The sequence below is a fragment of the Sciurus carolinensis genome, chromosome 2, assembly GCF_902686445.1.
Source record: "Sciurus carolinensis chromosome 2, mSciCar1.2, whole genome shotgun sequence".
In the NCBI taxonomy this organism is placed as follows: Eukaryota; Metazoa; Chordata; class Mammalia; order Rodentia; family Sciuridae; genus Sciurus; species Sciurus carolinensis.
Window position 1 is genome coordinate 153280667 of NC_062214.1, and position 23279 is coordinate 153303945.

At 34.4% G+C, this 23279-nt stretch overlaps 1 protein-coding gene across 1 annotated transcript; it reads left to right on the plus strand.

Moving 5' to 3' along the window:
- The first annotated feature begins 259 nt into the window (after positions 1-259).
- On the plus strand, positions 260-22439 carry Psmc6 (proteasome 26S subunit, ATPase 6). The gene is made up of 14 exons (XM_047541869.1): positions 260-389; positions 1221-1300; positions 1383-1422; positions 1660-1712; positions 3949-4016; positions 4215-4329; positions 6601-6688; positions 9869-9930; positions 10021-10144; positions 10494-10555; positions 12520-12640; positions 12775-12855; positions 16741-16812; positions 21928-22439. The coding sequence occupies exons 1-14, from the start codon at positions 263-265 to the stop codon at positions 22044-22046; spliced, it is 1212 nt and encodes a 403-aa protein (XP_047397825.1). The 5' UTR covers positions 260-262; the 3' UTR covers positions 22047-22439.
- The last annotated feature ends 840 nt before the right edge of the window (positions 22440-23279 follow it).

The window sequence follows — 23279 nt, forward strand, 5'->3', positions numbered from 1 at the left end:
CACGGTTCCAGCAAAGCAGTGACTTAACACCAAGGCTTTTCGGTAACCCGCGTCCTGCTTTTCCCTTTCTGTCCTGCAGGATGCGGCATAGTAGGAGGTCTTCTTTCGTGCATAGGGGCACTCTAGGCGAAACAAGACACAGAGACGAGAGCCGTAGAGTAGCGAGGCGGGGCTAACCGGAAGGGGCGTGGGCATTCGAAAATCCGCCCCTCCAGGACTGCTCTCCCCGCCTCGCCCCGCCCCTTACCCCGCCCGGGCGGCCATGGCCATTCCCAGCATCCCCTATGAGCGACGGCTTCTCATCATGGCGGACCCTAGAGATAAGGCGCTTCAGGACTACCGCAAGAAGCTGCTGGAGCACAAGGAGATCGACGGCCGTCTTAAGGAGTGTGAGTGCACTTTTCTTTTCACATAACCTCTTCCTTGGACTCAATTCTGCCTCTGACAAAGAGGAGGCCTTTGACTAAGCCCAGCAGCCGAGCCCTGGGGATGAGAAGGCCTGGGTCCAGGGATAAGGCGCTTTGTCATCCGGCCCAGAGCTCGGGGAATAGCACCCCGTCAGGTGGGGAAATGGCCCGGTCCAGTCCGAGTGACATAGAGAACATCCAGGGTTTTGAGATGGGAGTGGGAAAGGACTAGGGAAGTGGGAAACAAGTAGGCTAGGGATGTTTCCCAGATTGTTGTGCCAGGAGGCAGTGTTGATTCGGGGATCCGGAGAGGGCAACCTCAGGAAGGCAGATTGGCTTATTGGTGGGGGAGAGAAGGGGTCCAGTGATCGTAATAACTCTTCTCGTGTTTCCTGTTACTATATCAAGCATCTAAGTTTCCTTTACACCCTGAGCGCTTAACTTTTTTTTATAGTGCTCCATGGAAAATCCTGAGAGGTTTGATTAAATGAAGGAAGACCACTACCGTATGATTCTATAATTTACTGATTAAATCATTTGGATTTGTAGTAGCAAATCCTGAAGTGTAAGGATATCTATCTGTAAGAATGTAACTTAAAATTTGCTTAAACAAGTATTGCAGACCAAGAAAATAAAGATATATTGCTTTTTTTGTAAAGTTTATTTTTACACTTGTTACCTTTTCATTACCAATGACAGAATTTCTTTTTGACTTGATATAATGGATATGAAATTTACATAAAGTGAAATAGACTTAAGTAAATGCACTAAGATTATTGTTCAATTTAAAATGTTTAAATTATGTTGTTTCAGTAAGGGAACAATTAAAAGAACTTACCAAGCAGTATGAAAAGTCTGAAAATGATCTGAAGGCCCTACAAAGTGTTGGGCAGGTAGGTAATGGATTCAGGGGTGTAGAGAGTGATGGTATTTTTTAGCTGTTGGCAACAAGTAATGCTTTTTTTCCTTTCTTAGATTGTGGGTGAAGTGCTTAAACAACTAACCGAAGAAAAATGTAAGTGGATTAACTTATTAATTAGTAAAAATAACCAGTTCTTCCCCAATTTTTGAAATGCTTATTACTTTAGGGACAGTAATGCAGGGAGATGGTATACTTGTGTGGACTGTTTTAACTATTGTCTACTTGGAGGACAGAAATAACACAACTCTCCATTGATGTGGAGATACATACACACACATACACATGTGTTTTTACTCTTTTTCAATTTATTCTTTTGTTTTCCTCTTCCAGTCATTGTTAAAGCTACAAATGGACCAAGATATGTTGTGGGTTGTCGACGACAGGTAATACCTGATATTTGTATAGTGCCTTAATGATTGACAAAAGTGCTTTCATATACCTTATATTTACATATTGAGATAAGCAGATTAGGCCTGATGCTCATAACTCCCAAGGGTGATTTGTTCATACAGAGCAGTTATTAGCAAAGCATGAATTCAAATCGTGGGTTTTGTCTCCTGGTGTTCCATATATTCTACTGTATCACATTGCCTTAGTCAAATCCGCATACTTAAAAATCAAGGAATTTTATAACTGGAAAATAGATCTTTTTATTTTAATGTCTTTTTTGAAGAGGACTTAAAAAGTATTAGACACTATGAGTTACCTATGTTTTACATTTAAACATTCAAAAATCTTTCTTATGTTCTATATTAGGAGCTAAGTTAATTTTGTTAGAGGTCATTTAGATTAGAAAAGACAAATAGAAACAACTCTAAATGCATGTTAAAGTCATCAAAACCTGCCAACAGATAGTTTAGAATCATTCAGTAGCATCTGAAATAAACTTACATTTTATCCTATTCTTTAGGAAGTGACCTGAGGTAGAGCATTCTAATATATGCATTGGAAGAACTTTATCTGAGTGTATGTTACAACAGGTTCAGGTTTTAAAACATTGATAACAACATGGATGTAGAATAGAATTTAACCCAGGGAATAAATCTCATATTAGGATTTTACCTAGCATATAAGTGAGTAACATTTTTCTAAGTCAGATATTAGATTCCTAATCTGACAAGGGATTTTTATTTCCCTTCAGGGCCCTCTGGATGCCAAAAATTGGCATTTCTAAGATATTTCATGTTTGTATGAGGGTATAAGAATATTTGGAAAGTGGAACATATCAATATATCAATGTATATATTCCTTGTGGGTATAAATAAACATTGAGATAGTTTCATATTGAGTAAAAAACACTTTTTTCAGGGATCTCGCTTATAGGCAATACTTTTTAACTTAGTCCACCTGTCCCCATCCCTGCCCACTCCCAATACTGGGAATTATACCCAGGTCCTTGTGTATACTTGGCAAACGTTTTACCACTAAACTACATCCTTAGCTATTTTTATTTTTATTCTGAGACAAGGTATCATGAAGTTGCACAGACTGACCTGGAACTTGCTCTCCTCCTCCCTTATTCTCCTGACTAGCTGGGATTCTAGGCATGTGCCTTGTACCTTGGCTAGCTTAATCCATTGCATTAAACCTAATATTTTGCCTATCATCACTTCATTTTAATTAGCACTCAGTCCTTAATTTCTAGCTCTTTGTAAAATCCCATGAAAAGTGGTCATAAACTTGTATTGGCGAAGTTGTTAAAACTACCGAACAACAACTTTAGTTTTGAAAAGTAAAATCCTGGGTGTATTCGATAAGTTTATGCAATTCTAAACAAGTAAATTACCATGCTTAGATATACCAATAAATTGTTTAGCATGATTCACCGTAGTATATAATGTGCCTGGCTTAGTGTTTGGCGTGTAGCAAAGGCATGAATGATAGCTGCTGGGTTTGGGTTTGTTTTGTTTGTTTTGCAGTTTTGTTGTTGGTTCTTTATTTTTTTTCTTTTTGCATTCTTTAGTATGTTAATAAAAATTTCAAAGGGGAAACAAAAGTCCATAAATGCATTTCCCCCAGTTGCTTGTGAATTTTGTAACACATTTTTCTTAGAAGTTATACTTTTCAAAATAAATCTAAGGGGCGCCTTTAAAATGCCTATTTTCCTTCCCAAAATATTCACCAAGAGATTTTTCTATAAATGTTTTTGTACCAGTTCCTGAAGTCACTTTGCTTTAGGGCCTGAATCAAAATAATGAGCAAAACTATATTAAGTAGGGTTTGAAGTGGAATTCTAAAGTCCATTCCTTTTTCAAAACTGAGGAGGACTAGAGTTGTAGCTCAGTGGTAGAGCACTTGTCTTGCATGTATGAGGCACTAGATTCAATACTCAATATCACGTAAAAATAAAGGTATTTTTTTAAAAAGGTAGGCCATTACTTACCTCAAACTGTGTGTCAGTGATTGAACACTGAAATTGCACAAAAATGCTTTCTTTTAATGAGCACATGGAAATAACTTTAAATTATTACTTCTGTTGACATGGAGTTTATTATCTGATATTTGTGTTCTCTTTAAGAGTAAAAATGAGTATTTGGGTAAAAGTGAATATTACGCTCTTGTTAGAGTGTTATTCTCCATTTTATATGTTTATGTAATACCTTTGTTTTATAAAACTAGCTTGACAAAAGTAAGCTGAAGCCAGGAACAAGAGTTGCTTTGGATATGACTACACTAACTATCATGAGGTAGGTTTTATATTGTTTCGTTTTCTTTTATTTTCACAGAGGGGAAGTTTTATCCAGAATATATGCTTCTTGAAATCAATGAATGTTTTGGTATTTTTTACCTTTAACTCATTTCTAATTGATTTAAGCATCCTCATAAGATCACCTACAAGCAAGTTATTTGTAAGGTGAGAGAAAATGCCTATCTTTTTATTCTAGATATTTGCCAAGAGAGGTGGATCCCCTTGTTTACAACATGTCTCATGAGGATCCTGGGAATGTTTCTTATTCTGAGATTGGAGGTCTGTCAGAACAGATTCGGGAATTAAGAGAGGTTGGTGTCTTATGCTTTCATCTCTGAATTACTAATAAATAGTGCTGATGTTTGGATGCCTGAAGGGAGAAGCAGAATGAAAAATTACTTTTTGTCCATACATAGTTCTTGAATATTATGCAATTAACTCTCTTGTAGAATAGCATTGATTTCTCAGCATGAGAATAACTAACATTTGTTAATTTGGGGATTATTTGATGTTAGAAATCTTGTTCTTTCTGTGTTAAAGCAGAAATATAATCTGGTGTTCTTGCCATCTGTGGTTTTGATTGCCAAAATAGTGTATATGAGTTGGAGCACATTTGGTTTTTTTCTTAAATTTCTTTTTCTAGTTGTAGATGGACAGAATGTCTTTTTTTAAAAAACTTATTTTTTTAATTTTTGAATTCAGGGGTACTTGATCACTGAGCCACATCCCCAAACCTATTTTGTATTTCATTTAGAGACAGGGTCTCACTGAGTTGCTTAGCGACTCACTTTTGCTGAGGCTGGCTTTGAACTTGTGATCCTCCTGCCTCAGCCTCTCCTGAGCTGTTGGGATTACAGGCTTGTGCCACTGTGTGCCACTGTGCCCGGCTCTTTGTTTATTTTTATGTGGTGCTAAGGAGTGAACCCAGTGCCTTATGTATGCTAGGTGAGCACTCTGCCACTGAGCTGCAGCACGTTTGGATATCATGTATTTTGTAGTTTTTGCTAGCTTCTCACTCTTACAATAGAATAAGTTACCTGTGCCTTAGCTAGATTATTTTGTTAAAGCCTTTTGTTGCTATTTAAGAAAAATACTGACTTGGAGTGGTTTAAATCTTTGAAGCTTTTAGGTGAAGGATCAAATCAGGATTGCCTTATATCACAACACACATGGCTTCTTCTCAGTTATCTGTGAAGCAGATTACAATGTCCTTTTGATTTTATCTCAATGTAAAATGGAAATATTTAGGAATGCATGGGAGTGGCTGAAAAGTCTTACCTCCTCTGATTTAAGCCCTAAGCCAGTAGTTCTTAGACTTTGGCACATTACATATTCTTGTTCAGTTGTTAAAAGGCTGGGGATGCAGCTCAGTTTTAGAGTGCCCACCAACATGGGTTTGATTCCTGTTGCCTCCAGAAAAATTAAAAAATGAAGATATTTAGGTCCTTTGAGTGATTTTGATAAAGTTGTTGAGGGATGTGACACAGGAATTAGCATTTAAACAAACATTCCAGGTGATTGTGAAACCAAATTTTTCTCTGATCATACTTGAGAAAGTTTGGCTTAAGTGTAAATTAAATGCCTGTTCTCACCTTCTATTTAGTGAAAGGGCAGCCAAGGGAAGAACAGTTGTTTCAATGTAATAGAAAACTTGGTTTCTACAGTGATTTTGCTGCATCAGTTCTTCAACATAGAAGCAAAAGAAAACACAGCTATGTACTTTTCATCTGTAGGCACTTTAAAATATTGATTTTTCATACTTTTGACTTGTCCTAATCACACCTTGTAGACATAGTTATTCAATTTTTCTATTCTCCATTTTTTTTTTTCTGTATATTGCTAATTGTGGTAGGACATTGAGAGTAGAGCATATATCTCAGGTGAAATTTTATACATAATTTTCTCTTTCTGGGAATTATAATTTATCAAATTTGTTCCCTGTTTTGGGATAATTTTGTGTTGTATTCCCAAAACAAACTAGTATAAAACTTTTTGTTCACTTATTTATTTATTTATTTTTTGTACCAGGGACTGAACCCAGGGATACTTAACCACTGAGCCATGTCCCCAGCCCTTTTAATGTTATTTTTTTTTGAGACAAGATCTCACTAAGTTGTGTAGGGGCCTCACTAAGTTGCTGAGGCTGGCTTTGAACTTGACATTCTCCTGCCTCAGCCTCCTCAGTCACTGGGATTATAGGCATGTGCCATCTAGCCTGGCTTCATTGATTTATTTATTTATTTTTTTGTAATGCAATTTTTTGTTGAGGTATAATTTACATTTGATAAATGCAGTTTTTAAGTGTACATTTCACTGTGTTTTGACATGTTGTATGCCTGTGTATAATCAAGTATGTAGTTTGTTAAAATAGCTATCATGTAAAATTTTTTTAGATTTCGGATAAACCTCTAACATAAATGGTTTTACATAGTATAGAAATCTAGATGTCTTATGGATTATGATGTGTATGCCCCACTCTGTTGATATTAGGCTTTGAAAATGTGTTTAGTATGCAAATTAATATTTGAAAATATGTTAAAATATCTACTAACTTTTTAAGAAATGTGCTATTTCTTTTCTAGGTAATAGAATTACCTCTTACAAATCCAGAATTATTCCAGCGAGTAGGAATAATACCTCCAAAAGGCTGTTTGTTATATGGACCACCAGGTTGGTATTGAATTATGTCTACCTCACCTATAAATGAATGAATTAAAGAATTAAAAATAAGGTGGGGATTTAATATGGGAAATTCCAACCTCTACTACATTCAGAAAGAGAATTAGATAGGAGAGGTGTGTCTACTGTTCCCTTGGACATGTTTAGTTCATTGTACCTCATAATATATGTATTATAACAGACCATTTGATTTTGATGAAATATTCTCAGAGTGTGGTTCACAGACCCAGGTGTCTCTGAGATACTTTATTGGGATCAACAAGATCAAAACTACTTTCATGGTTGAGACTATAGCTCCTCAGTGATAGAGCACTTGCCTACTGTACATGAAGCCCTGGGTTCCCTACTGAATTAGGGAAAAAAAGACTACTTTCATGATAGTAACATGTTATTTGGCTCCTTTACCATGTTAATATCTGTGTTGATGGTACAAAAGCTCTGTAGGTAAAATTACTTGAGTCTACAACATAAATCAGTTGTTTGGGGCTTGGAAAGTACTGATAGTCATTGTCCTCTTAATTGCCACATAGTTGCAGCATAATAAAAAATGCCACTTTCACTTTAAAATGTTGGTAAAGCAGTAAAAAAATTAATTTTATTAAATCCTCATCCTTAAATTTTGTGTTTTATGTGATAAAATGGAAAGTGTATATATATATATACACAAAGTATTTCTGCTACATATTGAAAAGGATAATTGTATTTAGGAAAAGCACTTGGGCAGTTGAATTGTCAGATGAATGAACTGCTTTTCTTGGAATTTCATTTTTACTTAAAAGGCTAATTTTAGGGTTAGGGATAAGGAGTGTGGTAAGAATGAAGAAAAGAAGGACTATATAGAGGGAAAAGAGGGGTGGGAGGGGTGGGGGGAAGGGAAAAAAAATAATGAATCAAACATCATTGCCCTACGTAAACGTATGATTACACAAATGGTATGCCTTGACTCCATGTACAAATAGAGAAACAACAAATATCCCATTTGTATACAATAATAATAAAAAAAAAAAGGCTAATTTTTAATCTGCGATCATTCAGACTGGTTATTGCTTATTGGTTAATAGTTACTGCTAATTCAGACCAGTACAAATTGTTTCCAAAGTGAACAAAATGAGCTTATCATGTTGAATACAGCTGAAGGACTGGGCAGTGGTCAGGGGGGCCTGGCAGGTAGCTTAGTGGTAGAGCACTTGCTTCATGTGCATGAGGACCTGGATTTGATACCCAGTATTGCAAAAAAAGAAAAGTAACCAAAAGGAAACAGACAACATCATCTGCTACTAGTAGTAAAATTTGAGCTTTCAAGTAAATTAGAACTTTTAAAAACTATTGTCTGGTGTTGCAAGTTTGACAACTTTCTAATGTTAATTCTTGGAGACTTTGCTTAAAAGATGTACAGTGATATTAATAAATCAGATAATTATTATATAATGAAAAATATCAACATTTAGGAGATTTGCATAATGCACTGAACCAGTAGTTTCCAAATAACCAAAGCTTGATGTTAAAAATATTCATAGATAAAAGATTCGTTTACTATGCAGTATAGACCAATGCATTTTAATTTAAAAGAAGTATTTATCATGATGCATGTTGTAAGCAGGGTTTGATATATTTCTAAAGAATGGCTATTATTAATTCTGTTATTCTAAATTTTTAGAATGATGAATGATAATAATTATTGGCAAGGATTTCGGGGAAATGGAACTTTTGTATACTGATGGCGAGAATGTAAATTGGTGCCGCCATTACGGAAAACAGTGCAGACAGTGATACCATGTGATCCACCAATTTCACTTTTGAGTATATATCCAAAGGAAATGAAATTCATATGTTGGAATACAGCTGCACTCCCATGTTCATTGCAACACTATACAATTGCTAAGACTAAACTAAATGCACATCAGCTGATGAAAAAAATGAAGAAAATGTACAAATACACAAAGGAATACTCTTCAGTCTTAAAAAGAAGTTTGGTCATTCGTAAGAATGTGGATGAATCTAGAGAATATTAAGCTAAGTGAAATAAGCCAGGAAAACAGCCAAGAAAGACAAATACTACGTGGTCTTATGTGCGGAATTTGAAAAGTTGAGATCATAGAAGTAGAGAATAGAATGGTTTTCAAGAGGCTAGGGGTGATTTGGCAGGGAGGAAGATACAGATATGCACAGGGGAGATTTAGGCAAAGGGTACAGAGTTCAGTTAGATAGGAGGGAAAAATGCTAGTGATTTATAACATGGTGACCATAGTTAATGTTTTTCTTTTTTTCCTTTTTTTTTTTGGCAATGTTGGGTATCAAACCACAATCTTGCACATGCTAGGCAAGTGCTCTACCACTGAATTACTTCCCAAGTCAGGTGTACATTTTTTTAAATGTGTTAGCTACTTCAAAGTTGCTGTAAGAGTAGACTTTAAATGTTCTCACTGTAATGATAAGTATATGTTAGTATGATTTAATCATTCCAGTGCATAAACATGTGTCAGTGTCTCATTTTAAATATGTTCAATTATTATTTGTCAATTAAAAACAAAATGATAGGCTGTGTGCAGAGGTGTATACCTGTAATCCCAGCAGCTTGGGAGGCTGAGGCAGAAGGATCTCAAGTTCAAAGCCAACCTCAGAAATGACGAGGTGCTAAGCAATTCAGTGAGACCCTGTCTCTAAATAAAATACAAAATAGGACTGGGGATTGGGTGCAGTGGTTGAGTGCCTCTGAGTTCAATCCCAGGTACCCCCCCAAAAAATAAAAAATAAAATAAAATTACAAGTTGGGCATAGTGGCACATACCTGTAATCCCAGCAGCTCAGGAGGCTGAGGCAGGAGGCTCATGAGTTCAAAGCTAACCTCAGCAAGGCCCTGTCAATAGATACAATATAAAAAGACTGGGGATGTGACTCGGTAGGAAGGTGCCCCTGGGTTCAATCCCTTGTACCAAAAAATAAATAAATAAACAAATAAATATAAAATAAAATTACAAGGGCTATTTTGAGTAAAATTTAATATTTAATATTGAGTATTTAATATTGAGCTTTAGAATATTAAATGAAAATTTTATTTAGAATTTATCTTTAATTTTGGAAAATTTACTAGCCAAAGGATTACATTTTTCAAAGACTTTTGAAAATTTATTTTACTTTCTATCTAATTAGAACTTCTTTTGTCATTCCTAGGCACAGGAAAAACACTCTTGGCACGAGCTGTTGCTAGCCAACTGGACTGCAATTTCTTAAAGGTGACAAAAAGGAAAATTCTTTTGTAGTTGTTGAAATTAAATTTTATTCAAATTGCCTTGTATTTAACTTAATATTTTTCTTTTAATCAGGTTGTATCTAGTTCTATTGTAGACAAGTACATTGGTGAAAGTGCTCGTTTGATTAGAGAAATGTTTAATTATGCCAGGGATCATCAGCCATGCATCATTTTTATGGATGAAATAGATGCTATTGGTAAGAATAAAACCTTTTAGATTTTATTTAAAGTTTTTTGAAAGAGTTAAGAGAAAGTTTTCTAGAACTTTAAAAGAACTTTCTCCCCCCCTCTCAACTTGTAAGTGTAACTTGTATGAAGTAGATAACAATGATTGGATATTATTTTTCAAAGATTAGAAAGTTTAACCAGTTTTTACTAAATAACCTTTGATATTGACAAAATGAGGAATATTATACCAAAATCATTTCTAATTTTCTTAGTTATGTTAATATTTTTAACCCTAGAACTACTAATATTTTGTTTTTTTAAATGATGGTTATAGAGAAAGTGAGTAAAGCATATAAATTTCAAAATCTGTTGTTTTAGGTGGTCGTCGGTTTTCTGAAGGTACTTCAGCTGACAGAGAGATTCAGAGAACCTTAATGGAGGTAATATTTGGTACAGAGGGTTCATACAGAAATTAATAATTATTAAATGAAGAACTGAACTGAAGATTGCATATTTGAAGGTCAAAATATGTACCAAAGTTTAATGAAGAATTAAAAATAAGGTGGCATGGTGTTGCATTCCTGAAATCCTAGTGACTAAGGAGGCTAAGGCAGGAGAATTGCAAGTTGGAGGGCCAGCTTCAGCAGCTTAGCAAGACCCTATCTCAAAAAACACACACAAAAAAATGGTGGTAGAGCACATGGGTTCAATCCTCAGTGCTGGTGGAGGGGGAAAAGGAAAGAAAAAGAAAAGTGAAATTTGAAAATATGGACAGGAATGAAAACATTTCTGTATCAAAATAAGAAAGTGACTATTACTGAGGGGGATGGAGGGATAGGGAAAGGTGAACAATGGGTACTAAGCTACAGTTAGGAATAAGAAGAAGTTTTGTTGTGCTGTTGCACAGTAGGATGACTGGATAACAATTATGTACTGCATATTGCAAAAAGCTAGGAGAAAAGAATTCTAGATATTTTATCCTTAAGGAAATGTTATATGTTTAAGGAGATAGGAGAAAATAAGGTAATCTACAAAATTCCATTTGGTATACATTCATACTATTGTATTTTTTGAGATCAACCATTTAGATGTTTATATTGTATATTGAGCATCTTATATAGTGAATGTGATCTTGTGCTAGTTTTATGAAGACATTTTAGGACTAATGAACATATTAAAATTGGCAATCAATATGTTTATAATTATGTCTGAGATGACTCAAAATTGTTCTTTCCTTTCTTGCTCTCTTGCTGAGATTGAGAAGCAACTAAAATGGTTTTGATAATTAAGATAGATGATGGAATGGAGTAGTATACATAAAGCCTTTCTCTACATTTCTCTTTTCCCACTCAAGATTTTGTGAATGTGATGGCATAATCCCAAATACATTTTTCCACTTCTGCAAACAGAAACTAGGTAGACTAGGCAATGCAATGTTAAATTCTATCTCATTAGAGGAATTTGAAAATCACTCTTTATAAATTAATGCTGATGTACTCAGAATGTAGTATTTTTAAATTGAATTCTAGTGTCTCTTAGAAACCTTAAACTTAACTGTTTTAAAGCAGCTCAGCTGGGTGCAATGGCACACACCTATAATCCCAGCAGCACAGGAGGCTGAGGCAGGAGGATCTCAAGTTCCAATCCAGTCTCAGCAGTTCATGAGACCCTAAGCAACTTAGCAAGACCCTGTCTCAAAAGAAAAAATAAAAAAGGGTTGAGGATGTGACTCAGGGGTTAAGTACCCCTGGGTTGAATCCCCTACTACCCCCCCCAAAAAAAAAACAAAGAAAACAACACAAATATTAGTTTTATTCATGGAATCGGTAATGTCCTCATCTAACACCCATTATCAGGCTGCCTATATTTAGAGTTTGTTAAATGTAGTGAGTTTTCAATATTTATTGAAGAAAACTAGGAATCAAAGGATATATTTTTGGTGTCTCTCAGTATTTCTATGTATGGTAGAATTATTTGAAAAGATACTTTATTATCAGATTATAGGAAAGGCTTTATATTCACATATCTTAATGTAAATGTTATGTCTGATATATCAATCATTTTATGTGTTAGATTGTTTTTGAAAAAATATATGAAAAAAAATTTGAACATTGGAAATTAGATCCACATAGTTTAATTTCATAATTCTTGACTAAATGGAAACCTTTAGATTTATTAAAACTAGATAGCTATGAAAACATAATCTATCTTGGAACTTTGAGGATAGACAGTATATCCTAAAGGAAAGGAAGAAGCAGAATTTCATCAAATGACCATTCTGAATGTTACATTTCTATCTGTATGCAACATATTTGAAGGTATTAGTCATAAAAAAGTATGTGCTATCTAATTTTTAAGTAGTATGTTTTCGTAGACTATGTCTCACAGTTTTTAATGTTCTTAGTTACTGAATCAAATGGATGGATTTGATACTCTGCATAGAGTTAAAATGATCATGGCTACAAACAGACCAGATACGCTGGACCCTGCTTTATTGCGTCCAGGAAGATTAGATAGAAAAATACGTGAGTTAAAGTTCTTTACTTGCTATCTGTTTTTACTTTGTGTTCATTTCTCTTTTTATAACTTCCCTCACTCCCACTTTACTTTAAACTATGTATATACGTATAAATAATTTATTATAATTTCTTATTTTTAGATATTGATTTACCAAATGAACAAGCAAGATTAGATATTTTGAAAATCCATGCAGGACCCATTACAAAGCATGGTGAAATAGGTAAGGAAATAACCTATTTTATATGTATTTACATTTCGGTAAATGAAGCAAAAATAGTGTTGAGTATTGATAGTCTACCAAATTTAGTTTCTTTTTTTTGAGTGGGAGGCCGTTTACTGGGGATTGAACTCAGGGCCATTTGACCACTGAGCCACCTCCCCAGCCCTATTTTGTATTTGATTTAGAGACAGGGTCTCACTGAGTTGGTTAATGCCTCACTTTTGCTGAGGCTGGCTTTGAACTCTTGATCCTCCTTCTTCAACCTCTTGAGCTACTGGGAATGCAAGTATGTGCCACCATGCCCAGTCCAAATTTGGTTTTAAATTTAGCAAACACCAGTGTTTTAAATTCAACAGATATTTATTAAGCATGTGTTGCGTTCTAAGAACTATAAGTACTGGAGATATGGCAATGAAACAATGAAACAAATTCCTGCTTTAAGAAAAATTGTGGAATGAGACAGACATCATTACCCTGTGTACACGTATGGTTACACAAATGGTATGAATCTGCAGCGTGTACAACCATTGAAACGAAATGATGTACCTCATTTGTGTGCAATGAATCAAAATGCAGTCTGTAAAAAATAAATGATTAATTTTAAAAAAAGAAAGCTTACATTCTTGTCAGGAAAGACAGATAAAATGAGTAAAATACGTAGCATACTTCATGGTGATAAGTGCTATAGAAAATAATAAAGGAGAAAAAGGAGAATAGGAAAGGCCAAACATAAGCCTGAGTATGCACACTTATTTATTTATTGTGTGTTCACTGTCTAATGGAAAGAGTGGGGAAGCATAGGAAAGTCTTTAAACCAATATGGTGATTTTAAGAAATGGCCTGAAAAGTTGAAGGAACTAGACATGAATATTGAAGCATGCAATAAAGAGCAGCAAATTAGAAGGCACTAAAGCAGGTGAGTGCTTGGCACATTCAAGTGGCAGCAGAGGCCAGAGTATGTGTGGCACAGTAAATGGAACAATAGTTGGTAGCAGTTGAAGCTCCAGAAGTAATGGAGACTGGATTGCCTTAATGAGGTCATGATACAATAACATTGGCTTTTATTTTTATTCCTTTAAAAAATTTTTCCTTTTGGCTTTTCCTTTTAAAAATGTATATTCCATTGGGGGATTATGAGCAGGAGAATGCTATGATCTAGCTTTTTCTTATTTTTATTTTCATTTTATTTTTTGGTACTGGGGATTGAACTCAAGGGTACACCACTGAGCCCTATCCCCAGCCCTGTTTTGTATTTTATTTAGAGACAGGGTCTCACTGAGTTGCTTAGTGCCTTGCCTTGCCTGAGATTGACTTTGAACTCATGGTCCTCCTGCTTCAGCCTCCCAAGCCACTGGAATTACAGGCGAGCGCCAATTAGAAACACATAAAAAAGTAGGGATGAGAGTATAATAAACTTCGAACCACCACGTACTCATCACCTGTCTTCAATGTTTATTTAATTTTTTTAAAGATTATATAGCTAAAGTACTATGTTCAAACAAGTTACCCATATCATTTTTTTCTGTGTAGTTATCAATGTGAAGTATATATAGATTAATTTGAGGGTTGGAGGTTTTATTCTGCCTTTTAAATTTAGTTTTATTTTTGAATATGTGTATTTAGGAACAAAAAACAATATATGAAGGAATATTCAGGTCTTCTTTCATCTGTAACCTCTTCCTTTTCTTGATTTTTAAAAATGCAAATTCTAGGCATTATATCCTCATCTACGAATATTTCAGAATTAATATTATTTTGATAGCATGTTGAAGAGAAGATGTAGAAGGATAAGGATAGAAGCAGGAGACTCAGTTAGGAAATCATTTCAATAATCCAGGTAAAAAATGATAGTCACAGGTGGTCACAAAGTCTTTTTTCCTTCCAGCTATATTGAGTTTTAATTGACATTTTTTTCAAAGGATGAGACTGTGGATATGTTATGAAAGTAAAGGTAACAGACTTGCTAATTAACTGGATGTGATATGTGAGCTAAATAAGAGAACCAAGAAAGACCTAAGGTTTTAGCCCAAGTAGCTAGAAAGATAGAATTGCCAGCAACTAAACTTGAAAAGTTTTTGCAAGAGATGTAGCTCAATGATAGAGAACTTGCCTATCATGTTCAAAGCCCCAGGTTTGATCCTTAGCGCTATAAAATAAAATAAAATTGAAAAGACTTGGATTTAAATGGGAGAATAAGAAATTTTATTCTGAATGTATTAAATTTGAGATACCAATTAGATATTCAAATAAAGATATCGAGTACTAATTCTATATGCATCTGTAGTTCATTGAGGTAGTGTGTGCTGAAGATATAAATGTGGATAATTTTAGCATAAAAGTAGTTTGTAAAGTCTTGCAATTGGATGAAATTTCCAAGAGACTGAATGTGGTTAGAGAATAGAAGAAAGACTGAATTTAGATAATTCTAACATTAAGAAGTTGAGATGAAGAAACATCTTCTGAAGGAGTCTGAAGGTATAGTCACAGAGATAGGAGTAAAACCAGGAGCTGATGGTTTTCTGGAAGATAAATGAAGAAAGGTTGGTTTGTTTGTTTTTAAGGAGGGACTAGATCCTCTATCAAATACTAGTGGCTTTTGATAAAAAGAATTCTGATAGTATATGGTGATGATGGTGATGATGACAGGTTCTCAGGATGGGACCTTATGGAAGTTTTCTTCTGAATGTTTTTCTTTTCTCAGAGAAATAGAATGCAAGCAGAGTGAAGATGGGGAAATACTGTTAGAGATTTGAGGACAGAGGAGAAGATAGAAATTAGTCATCTATGTAAATGAGGGACTAGTCTAGGGTAGAAGGTAGCAAACCTGTCACTTAGGAGCCAAATTCTTTCTGCCTTTTGTTCTGGTAAAGTTTTATTGTAATAACAACCATGCCGTTCATTTACGTTATGAGTTTTTCTACAACAGCAGGGTTGAATGACTTTGACAGAGACCATATGACCTGCAAAGCATAAAATATTTACTATCTGGCCTTTTACATAAAAAGTAGACTAAGGGAATCTAATACATTTGCCAGGAAGACTTTTTTGTTTTTAAGTTGTTGATGGACTTTGAACCCAGTGCCTCACACATGCTAGGCAAGCACTCTACCACTGAGCCATAATCTCAGACACAGGAAGTTTTAAAGAAAAAAAAAAAAAAAAACTTTTAAAAGATAATGGTCCTAAATAATTACAAATAATTGTATTGGTTCTCATTATCTCCTTGCTCCTGTGAGAGAATTGAGGTGGAAAGAATGATCTAAACAGAAGCTGTCAAATAATTGTTTCCTTCCACAAATACTGAACTCTAGCTAGGTGCCAGATATTGTGCTACCATTGGGAATCCCTGCTTTGAGGAAGCTTACAGTGAACTTGAACCTGTTGGACACTAATTAATGAATATCTGAATGATTTCTAATAGAGATTGCCTACCTTATATTGCCTGATAAAAAGTGTCTTGTCAGAGTTATTCAAATCATAGTGCTTATGCTTTTTTATTTCTCTTCTTGTTCTGTATCAAATTCGTGCTACCCTAGACCTACAGCTCTTTAATTCATGTCTGTCTTGTGGGTGGGTAGAAAGGCCACTTAACTATTATTGTTATCCTAGGTCTAATACTACTTGAAGCTTAACTAGAAACTAGAAAAATTTTTAGTTTTCAGTTGTTAATATGGTGAATGTTCATGTATGTCAAAATACACCCTTCTGTCATGTATATCTAAAAACAACAAATAAAAAATAATATTGTGGAATGTTTTAGGTACTATATAGCTGCTCAGATTCAAAGTAAGCTCTTCCATTTAATTTTCCATGTAGTCATAAAGTAAAAAAGGTCTTTTTTTTTTTTTTTTTTAATACTTACTTCCAGTATTTTTTCCCAAACAGATTATGAAGCAATTGTGAAGCTATCAGATGGTTTTAATGGAGCAGACCTGAGAAATGTTTGTACTGAAGCAGGTAAGGGTATAAAGCATACTTTAGCTATTGATTTTAATATTTTAAATCTCTTATAACTGTTTTGAGTTTTCTAAAAGCAGAGACTGGACCTTGCAAGAATTGAGTGTATGTTGGGGTTTTGTTTGGGAATTGATTTCCAGATAGCGAGAGAGAACAGGACAAGTGAGATGGAAAGAGGGAAAGCTAACATATAAGGATACACCACTGAGGCTGGAGTTGTGGCTCAGTCGTAGAGCACTTGCCTGGCATGTGTGAGGCCCTGGGTTTGGTCCTCAGCACCTCATATAAATAAATAAATGAAATAAAAAGATCCATTGACAACTAAAAAATTAAAAAAAAAAAAAAAAAAAGGATACACCATTGAGGCAGCTTCTATAGAGAAGGAGTGTTTGAATTTGAGGAGACTTTAAAGGAACATACAGAATGTCTCTTATGATTAACTGGCAGAAAGATGAGAGACTAGAATATTTATTACTAGCACTCCTCCCCCATTGAATGAAATTTGTCCCTGGAGGTGTTAACTCCTTTGCACTTCTGAATGCCTATGAATGGAGTGTAGGAAGGCAGGCACATATAGGACACTGGCCCCTGAAGTCTGAGCCTATAAAATTGTTACACCTGTGGCTAGGATTAGAATGGGCCAGCACCAAGGATATGTGCTGCAAAATGGATAACGTCTATTCTGATACTAGTCTATGAGCAGTACTCCTTGAAAGATTGATTTATGAATTCTGTGATGACACAACTTGTGTAAAATGCATTTTAAAATATAATTGTCCTAGGTCATGTGATACAATTTTTATTTCTGGTCCCAAGTAGCTTTAAAACCCTCCCTTGGGCTGGGGTTATAGCCCAGTAGTGAAGCATTTGCCTCACATGTGTGAGACACTGGGTTTAATCCTTACCACCACATAAAAATAAATAAATAAAGGTACTGTGTCCATCTGTAACTAAAAATATTTAAAAAGAACAAAAACAAAAACCCTCCCTAAAGTCGTTCGATCTTTGTTTTCTATACAGAATCTTAATGTCCAAAACCAAATTTCTATAATAATTTTTTATCATTACTAACTACCTGGGTTGTAGGTGAACTAGTTTCTTAAGTAATATAGTATGTGATTTCCTCTTGTCTTTCATATCATGTTTAATATTATTTTAACATTTCTTGTAAATTCAATAGTGTTTAAGAGGCTGCTCAGGCATTACTTCTCAGTAGGAATGTGTTCATGGGTATATGGTGACTCAGTATCTGGATCAAAGATCTATAGGTCTAGAAGCTGTCAGCATAAATCATAGTAAATCATGTTCATAGAGACTTGTCAATAAAAATATCATGTGACTTGAACTACTTAGAGTAATTTATGACATTCTCTTTCTAAAATCCATACCAGATGAAATTGCTCTTAGAAGATTGCTTTGGTGAAATTTATAATCAAAACAGAAGCAATGCTGTGTTCTTAAAGGTTGATGCTATCAAATTTGATAGGCACTTTTCACATTAAGAATTTAACTCTATATAATTTATTACAAATGCAATTTTTTTCTGAATATTTTTGATCTACGAATGCAGGATGCAGGACAGTGACTGTAGTAGTAATCATTATTTTTCTTAAAATACTTTTTTTTTTTTTTCATGGTACTGGGGATTGAACCCAGGGCCTTGTGCTTGTGAGGCAAGAACTCTACCAACTGAGCTATGTCCCCAGCCCCTAAAATACATTTTTATGGTCAATTTTGTGCTACATTGTTGAAAACTGATCAATTTCCAAAGAGTGTTACTGAGGCGGTCCTTTGGGACTTGGAAAAGTCTTCAGTTACAAAGTGATACCATTTCTGGGCCTTCTAGTGCAGCTTCAGTGTTTCTGGGACATCACATGGGGTTGTAGAACATTTCCAGAAACTTCCAAAGAAGGCTGGGTGATAAGGCAGTGGTGATGCCCTGGCTTCCTGGCTGTCATATAGCATCCTGGAGTGTAGAAACTGGCTGTCATAAAGCCTTCTCTCGCCTTCCCAGCTACTTGTCAGTGGCTTCAGTTCTGGTGAATCCTGCATGTCCTTGAAAGTTTTGTTGAGTCTTACTCACTGTCATTCCATGATATTTGTGAATCTCCGAATTGACTTAGAATATATTTAGTGAGAGGATACCTTTCGTGGGGCTTGAAGGCTTCCCAAAACTATTAATAAGCCCTTGTGGAGACTTGTTAATTTTTCTAAAGGCTCAATACATCCCAGGTCACATGTAGTCATTCAGGTCAGGCCCTGGCACAGGAGGGGCATGGAATATTTCAGGAGCTTGTGCTGTGAAAACACAATAGACAGTAGGACTGGATCTTTAGGGCAGCTGTGGGTATGTACATCTGTTGGGAAAACATAGTCATCTTCTGTAACTGGACACCTGTTTCAGAGGTATCAGTTCATACATAGCCAACTCCATTTATCTGGACCTGAGGTGAAGCAGAACATCATTTCTGAAGGATGTGGAGGAAGAAAGCATCTCAGGACATGGCATTGAGGAAACAGAGCTCAATTTCTTTTTAACTGATACATAAAAACATAAGCATTATACATATTAATGGGGTATTATGTGATGTTTTAATACATATTCATTGTGTAATATTTAGATCAGGTTAAACATATCTGTCTTCTCAAACACCATTTCATTATGATGAACTCATTTAGAATCCTCTTCTTTCAGCTTTTTGAAACATACAGTATCCAATTGTTATTTATAGTCACTTACTATGCATTACCACACCAAAACTTCTTATTCCTATCTAATTGTAACATAGTACCCATTAAACAGCCTTCCTGTTCCCTATTCTCCCTGGCCTCTGGTAACCACCATTCTGTTCTCAACATTTTTGAGATGAACTTTTTTATATTCCACATATGAGTGAGATCATGAAGTACTTGTGTTTCTGTGCCTGGCTTATTTCACTTAACCTGCTGATCTCCAGTTCAATCCATGTTGCCTCAAATGACAGGATTTTATTCTTTTTTATGACCGAATACTGTTCTATCATATATATGTAGCATATTTTCATCAGTTGATGGACACTTGTTTCCATTTCTTGATAACTATGAGTAGTATATCAATAAACATGGGTGTGCAAATGTCTCTTTGACATACTGATTTTATTTCCCTTGGATATATATTCAGTAGTGGGATTGCTGGGTCATATGGTGGTAGTTCTACTTTTAATTTTTTAAGGAAACTCCATACTAATTTCTATAATGATTGCACCAGTTTACATTACCATCAATAATGTACAATGGTTACTTCTCATCCTCACCAGCATTCATTATCTTTAATCTTTTTGGTAATAGTCATTCTTCCTTGGGTGAAATAATATCTAACTGTGGTTTTGGTTTGCATATTCTAAAAATTTCTTATATTATTTCTGATAAAGAATTACAACTTCTATATGGATTAAAATTTTAGCATTTGTTTTTGTATGATTAGAGATTGAAACTAGTGGTTCTCTAGTCCTTTTTATTTTTTGAGACAGGTCCTTGCTAAGTTGCTGAGGCTGGCCTTGAACTTGAAATGCTCCTGCCTCAGCCTATTGAGAATTTGGGATTATAGGAGTATGCCACCTCATCCAGAAATATTTTGATTTTCCTGGGGAACATATTTATATCTGGAGATACATGAATTCCTGTTTGGTTTTCTCATTAGACTTTAATCCTTTTTGGTTACATCTTTCTGAAAGTTAAAATATACTTGCTTCAATTATAGTTTTCTTTTCCATTCAAGTTCGGACATTATCATCTTTTATTTATGTCTTTTGCAGATTTATTCATTCTCTAACAGTGATTTGAAAATAGTCATGTGCATAAGATTTATAAAAATAGTTTACCTAATTTAGTTGTAGCTTTCTAAACAAGTTTTGAAACTTGTCTATTAAAAAAGAATAATCAGTTCCATTCACCTGATTTTAGGACGGCATAAAATGACTATTTTAAAGACTCCCTTATATTGAAATTCAGAAAGGAAATGTAGGAAGTAACCCTTGAAATCTTCTATTTTAACCTTCTTATATGCTTGGCAATTCAATTCAAGCAAATCCTCAGTGAAAATTTTAGTATGATTCATGTGATTCGTAGATAATTGTGTCATACCAGCTGTAGTTTATCAGGATAGTATGATTGTCTCAAAATCTAGGACCCATATCAATGACATAACTGGTGTTAGAAAAGAAACAAAAAGTTTTACTTCTTGGTCAAGTCGTATTTGACAAGTAACTTGTCAAAAACTTGAAAGAAAAAAATGAATTGGGGCTAGGGAAGAATAGAGTTACTTTAGGTAGAGGGTATTGAAGTGGGAGGGGAAGGGTATAGGAATAGGAGGGATAGTTGAATGAATCAAACATTATTACCCTGGTACATATACAACTATATGACCAGTGGGATTCTACATCAAGTATAACCAGAAGAATAAGAAATTATACTCCATTATATATGATGCATCAGAGTGCATTATAGTGTCATGTATAACTAATTAAAACAAATAAAAATTTAAAATATATGTCAAAAAGTTGAATTGTTATATTTGAATATGAATCATAAAATATTAATTTCGTTCATAAATAAGTTTTAATACATAAATAGTGGCTCTTATTTTTTTGTTAAAGTCCACTGTTTGCTTTGTATAATTTCTCATTCCTTAAACCTTTGATTATTTGCAAGGAATGGCTATGAAAATTGCTGCAGGTGTTTTGTTTTTGTTCATAAATGTACTTCTTTCTTCCTGGGAATCACTGCCTATAGCATTAAGAAACTATGCTTAAAATGTATATGTGCTGTTGATAGTTTTGGGGTTTTTTTGTTTTTGTTTTTACTAAGAGCTAACTTTGGATACAGAGACAATTTGAGCCAAATTTTAAATATTCATGTAATTGTCTCAACATCTTTTTGGTTTGAAAAATGATGTTCACCATAGCTGTGGAAATCAGTTGAACAAAAATAGTTTTTAATGAATTAGAACTACTGGCTCAAAAGTAGTAAATCTAGTTTCCTTCACATTTACTCCATAGATTTATGTTATTTAGTTTTCTTATAATAAATGTAGTTTACATATGATATATAGCAATGATATTATTTTATTCTTCACAGGTATGTTTGCAATTCGTGCTGATCATGATTTTGTAGTTCAAGAAGACTTCATGAAAGCAGTCAGAAAAGTGGCTGATTCTAAGAAGCTAGAGTCCAAATTGGACTACAAACCTGTGTAAATTTATTGTAAGGTTTTTGGATGGCTGCATGACAGACACTGACTTAATGAAAAATAAAGTTAAAGAAAATAATGTATGTATTGGCAATGATCTCATTAAATGTGTATGAATAAAAAATATGTATGAGTAACAAAAAAATTAGTATGTAATTCAGTAATTCAACTTTTAAAATTGACACAGAAGAAATTTGTGTTTGTTAATGTTGCATTTATCGCAGCAAAAGTTACAAGAGAAGAGTGTTGAAGCTTTTCGTATTTGCCATGTGAGCATTTTGTAAAACACTGAAAATGGTTTGAAAATAGTACAAGAGAGCATTTCTTAATTAAGACTTATTTTATATCATTTGTTTTCCTCATTCTAACAAAGTTTAATAAAATGTTTGATTTAGTTCTACATATATTCTTGTCTTTTCTAAGAGTATATTTACTGTGTTCCTTTAGGTCCTTCAGAAGTAAATTATTTTATTTTAGTTTTTTTGGTGTTATTTGAGATTGAGCCCAGAAAGATTCTACCACCAATCTAGTGTGACCCTAGTCCTTTTTATTTTTTAATTTGAGACCACGTCTTGCTAAATTGCTCAGGTTGGCATTGCACTTGGCAATCCTCCTGCCTCAGCCTCCCATGTCACTGGGATTACAGGCATGCACCATTGTGCCCAGTAGTAAACTTTATTTTGATAATCCAGATGAATTTGCAATTAGTAGGGTTTTTTTTTTTTTTTTTTTTTTTTTTTCTTTTTCTTTTTATACCAGGGATTGAATTTGGGGATGCTTAATCACGGAGCCGCATCCCCAGCCCTTTTTAGTTTTTTATTTTGAGACAGAGTCTCACTAAATTGCTTAGGATCTTGCTTTGTTTCTGAGATTGGCTTTGCAATCTTCCTGCCTTAGCCTCCTTCACCACTGGGATTATAGGAGTGCACCACCATGCTCAGCAATTAGTAGGTTTTTAAATTTTATTTTAAAACCGAACTTACACTTGTAAAGCATCTTTGTATCTATAACATGAATGGGCATGTCTATATGTATGCTTCCTTCAAGAAAGTACTTACTCTCTATCTATTGTGATTAGGCTATTGATAGTTAATTTTAAAAGTACAGGAACATCCATAATTTTTAAGATTATGATTTAAAATAATATTTAATAGTTAATAGTTAATAAATGTGATTTGCTTGTCTTTGTTTTTGTGAGATAATAGTTCATTTTTGAGAATGTTACTGTTTGGAAACTCTT

Coding starts and splice junctions, on each gene's coding strand:
- Psmc6 (XM_047541869.1), top strand. CDS start 263: ATGGCCATTCCCAGCATCCCCTATGAGCGACGGCTTCTCATCATGGCG. Junction 1,301..1,382: donor CCCTACAAAGTGTTGGGCAG/GTAGGTAATGGA, acceptor TTCCTTTCTTAG/ATTGTGGGTGAAGTGCTTAA. Junction 1,713..3,948: donor TTGTGGGTTGTCGACGACAG/GTAATACCTGAT, acceptor TTATAAAACTAG/CTTGACAAAAGTAAGCTGAA.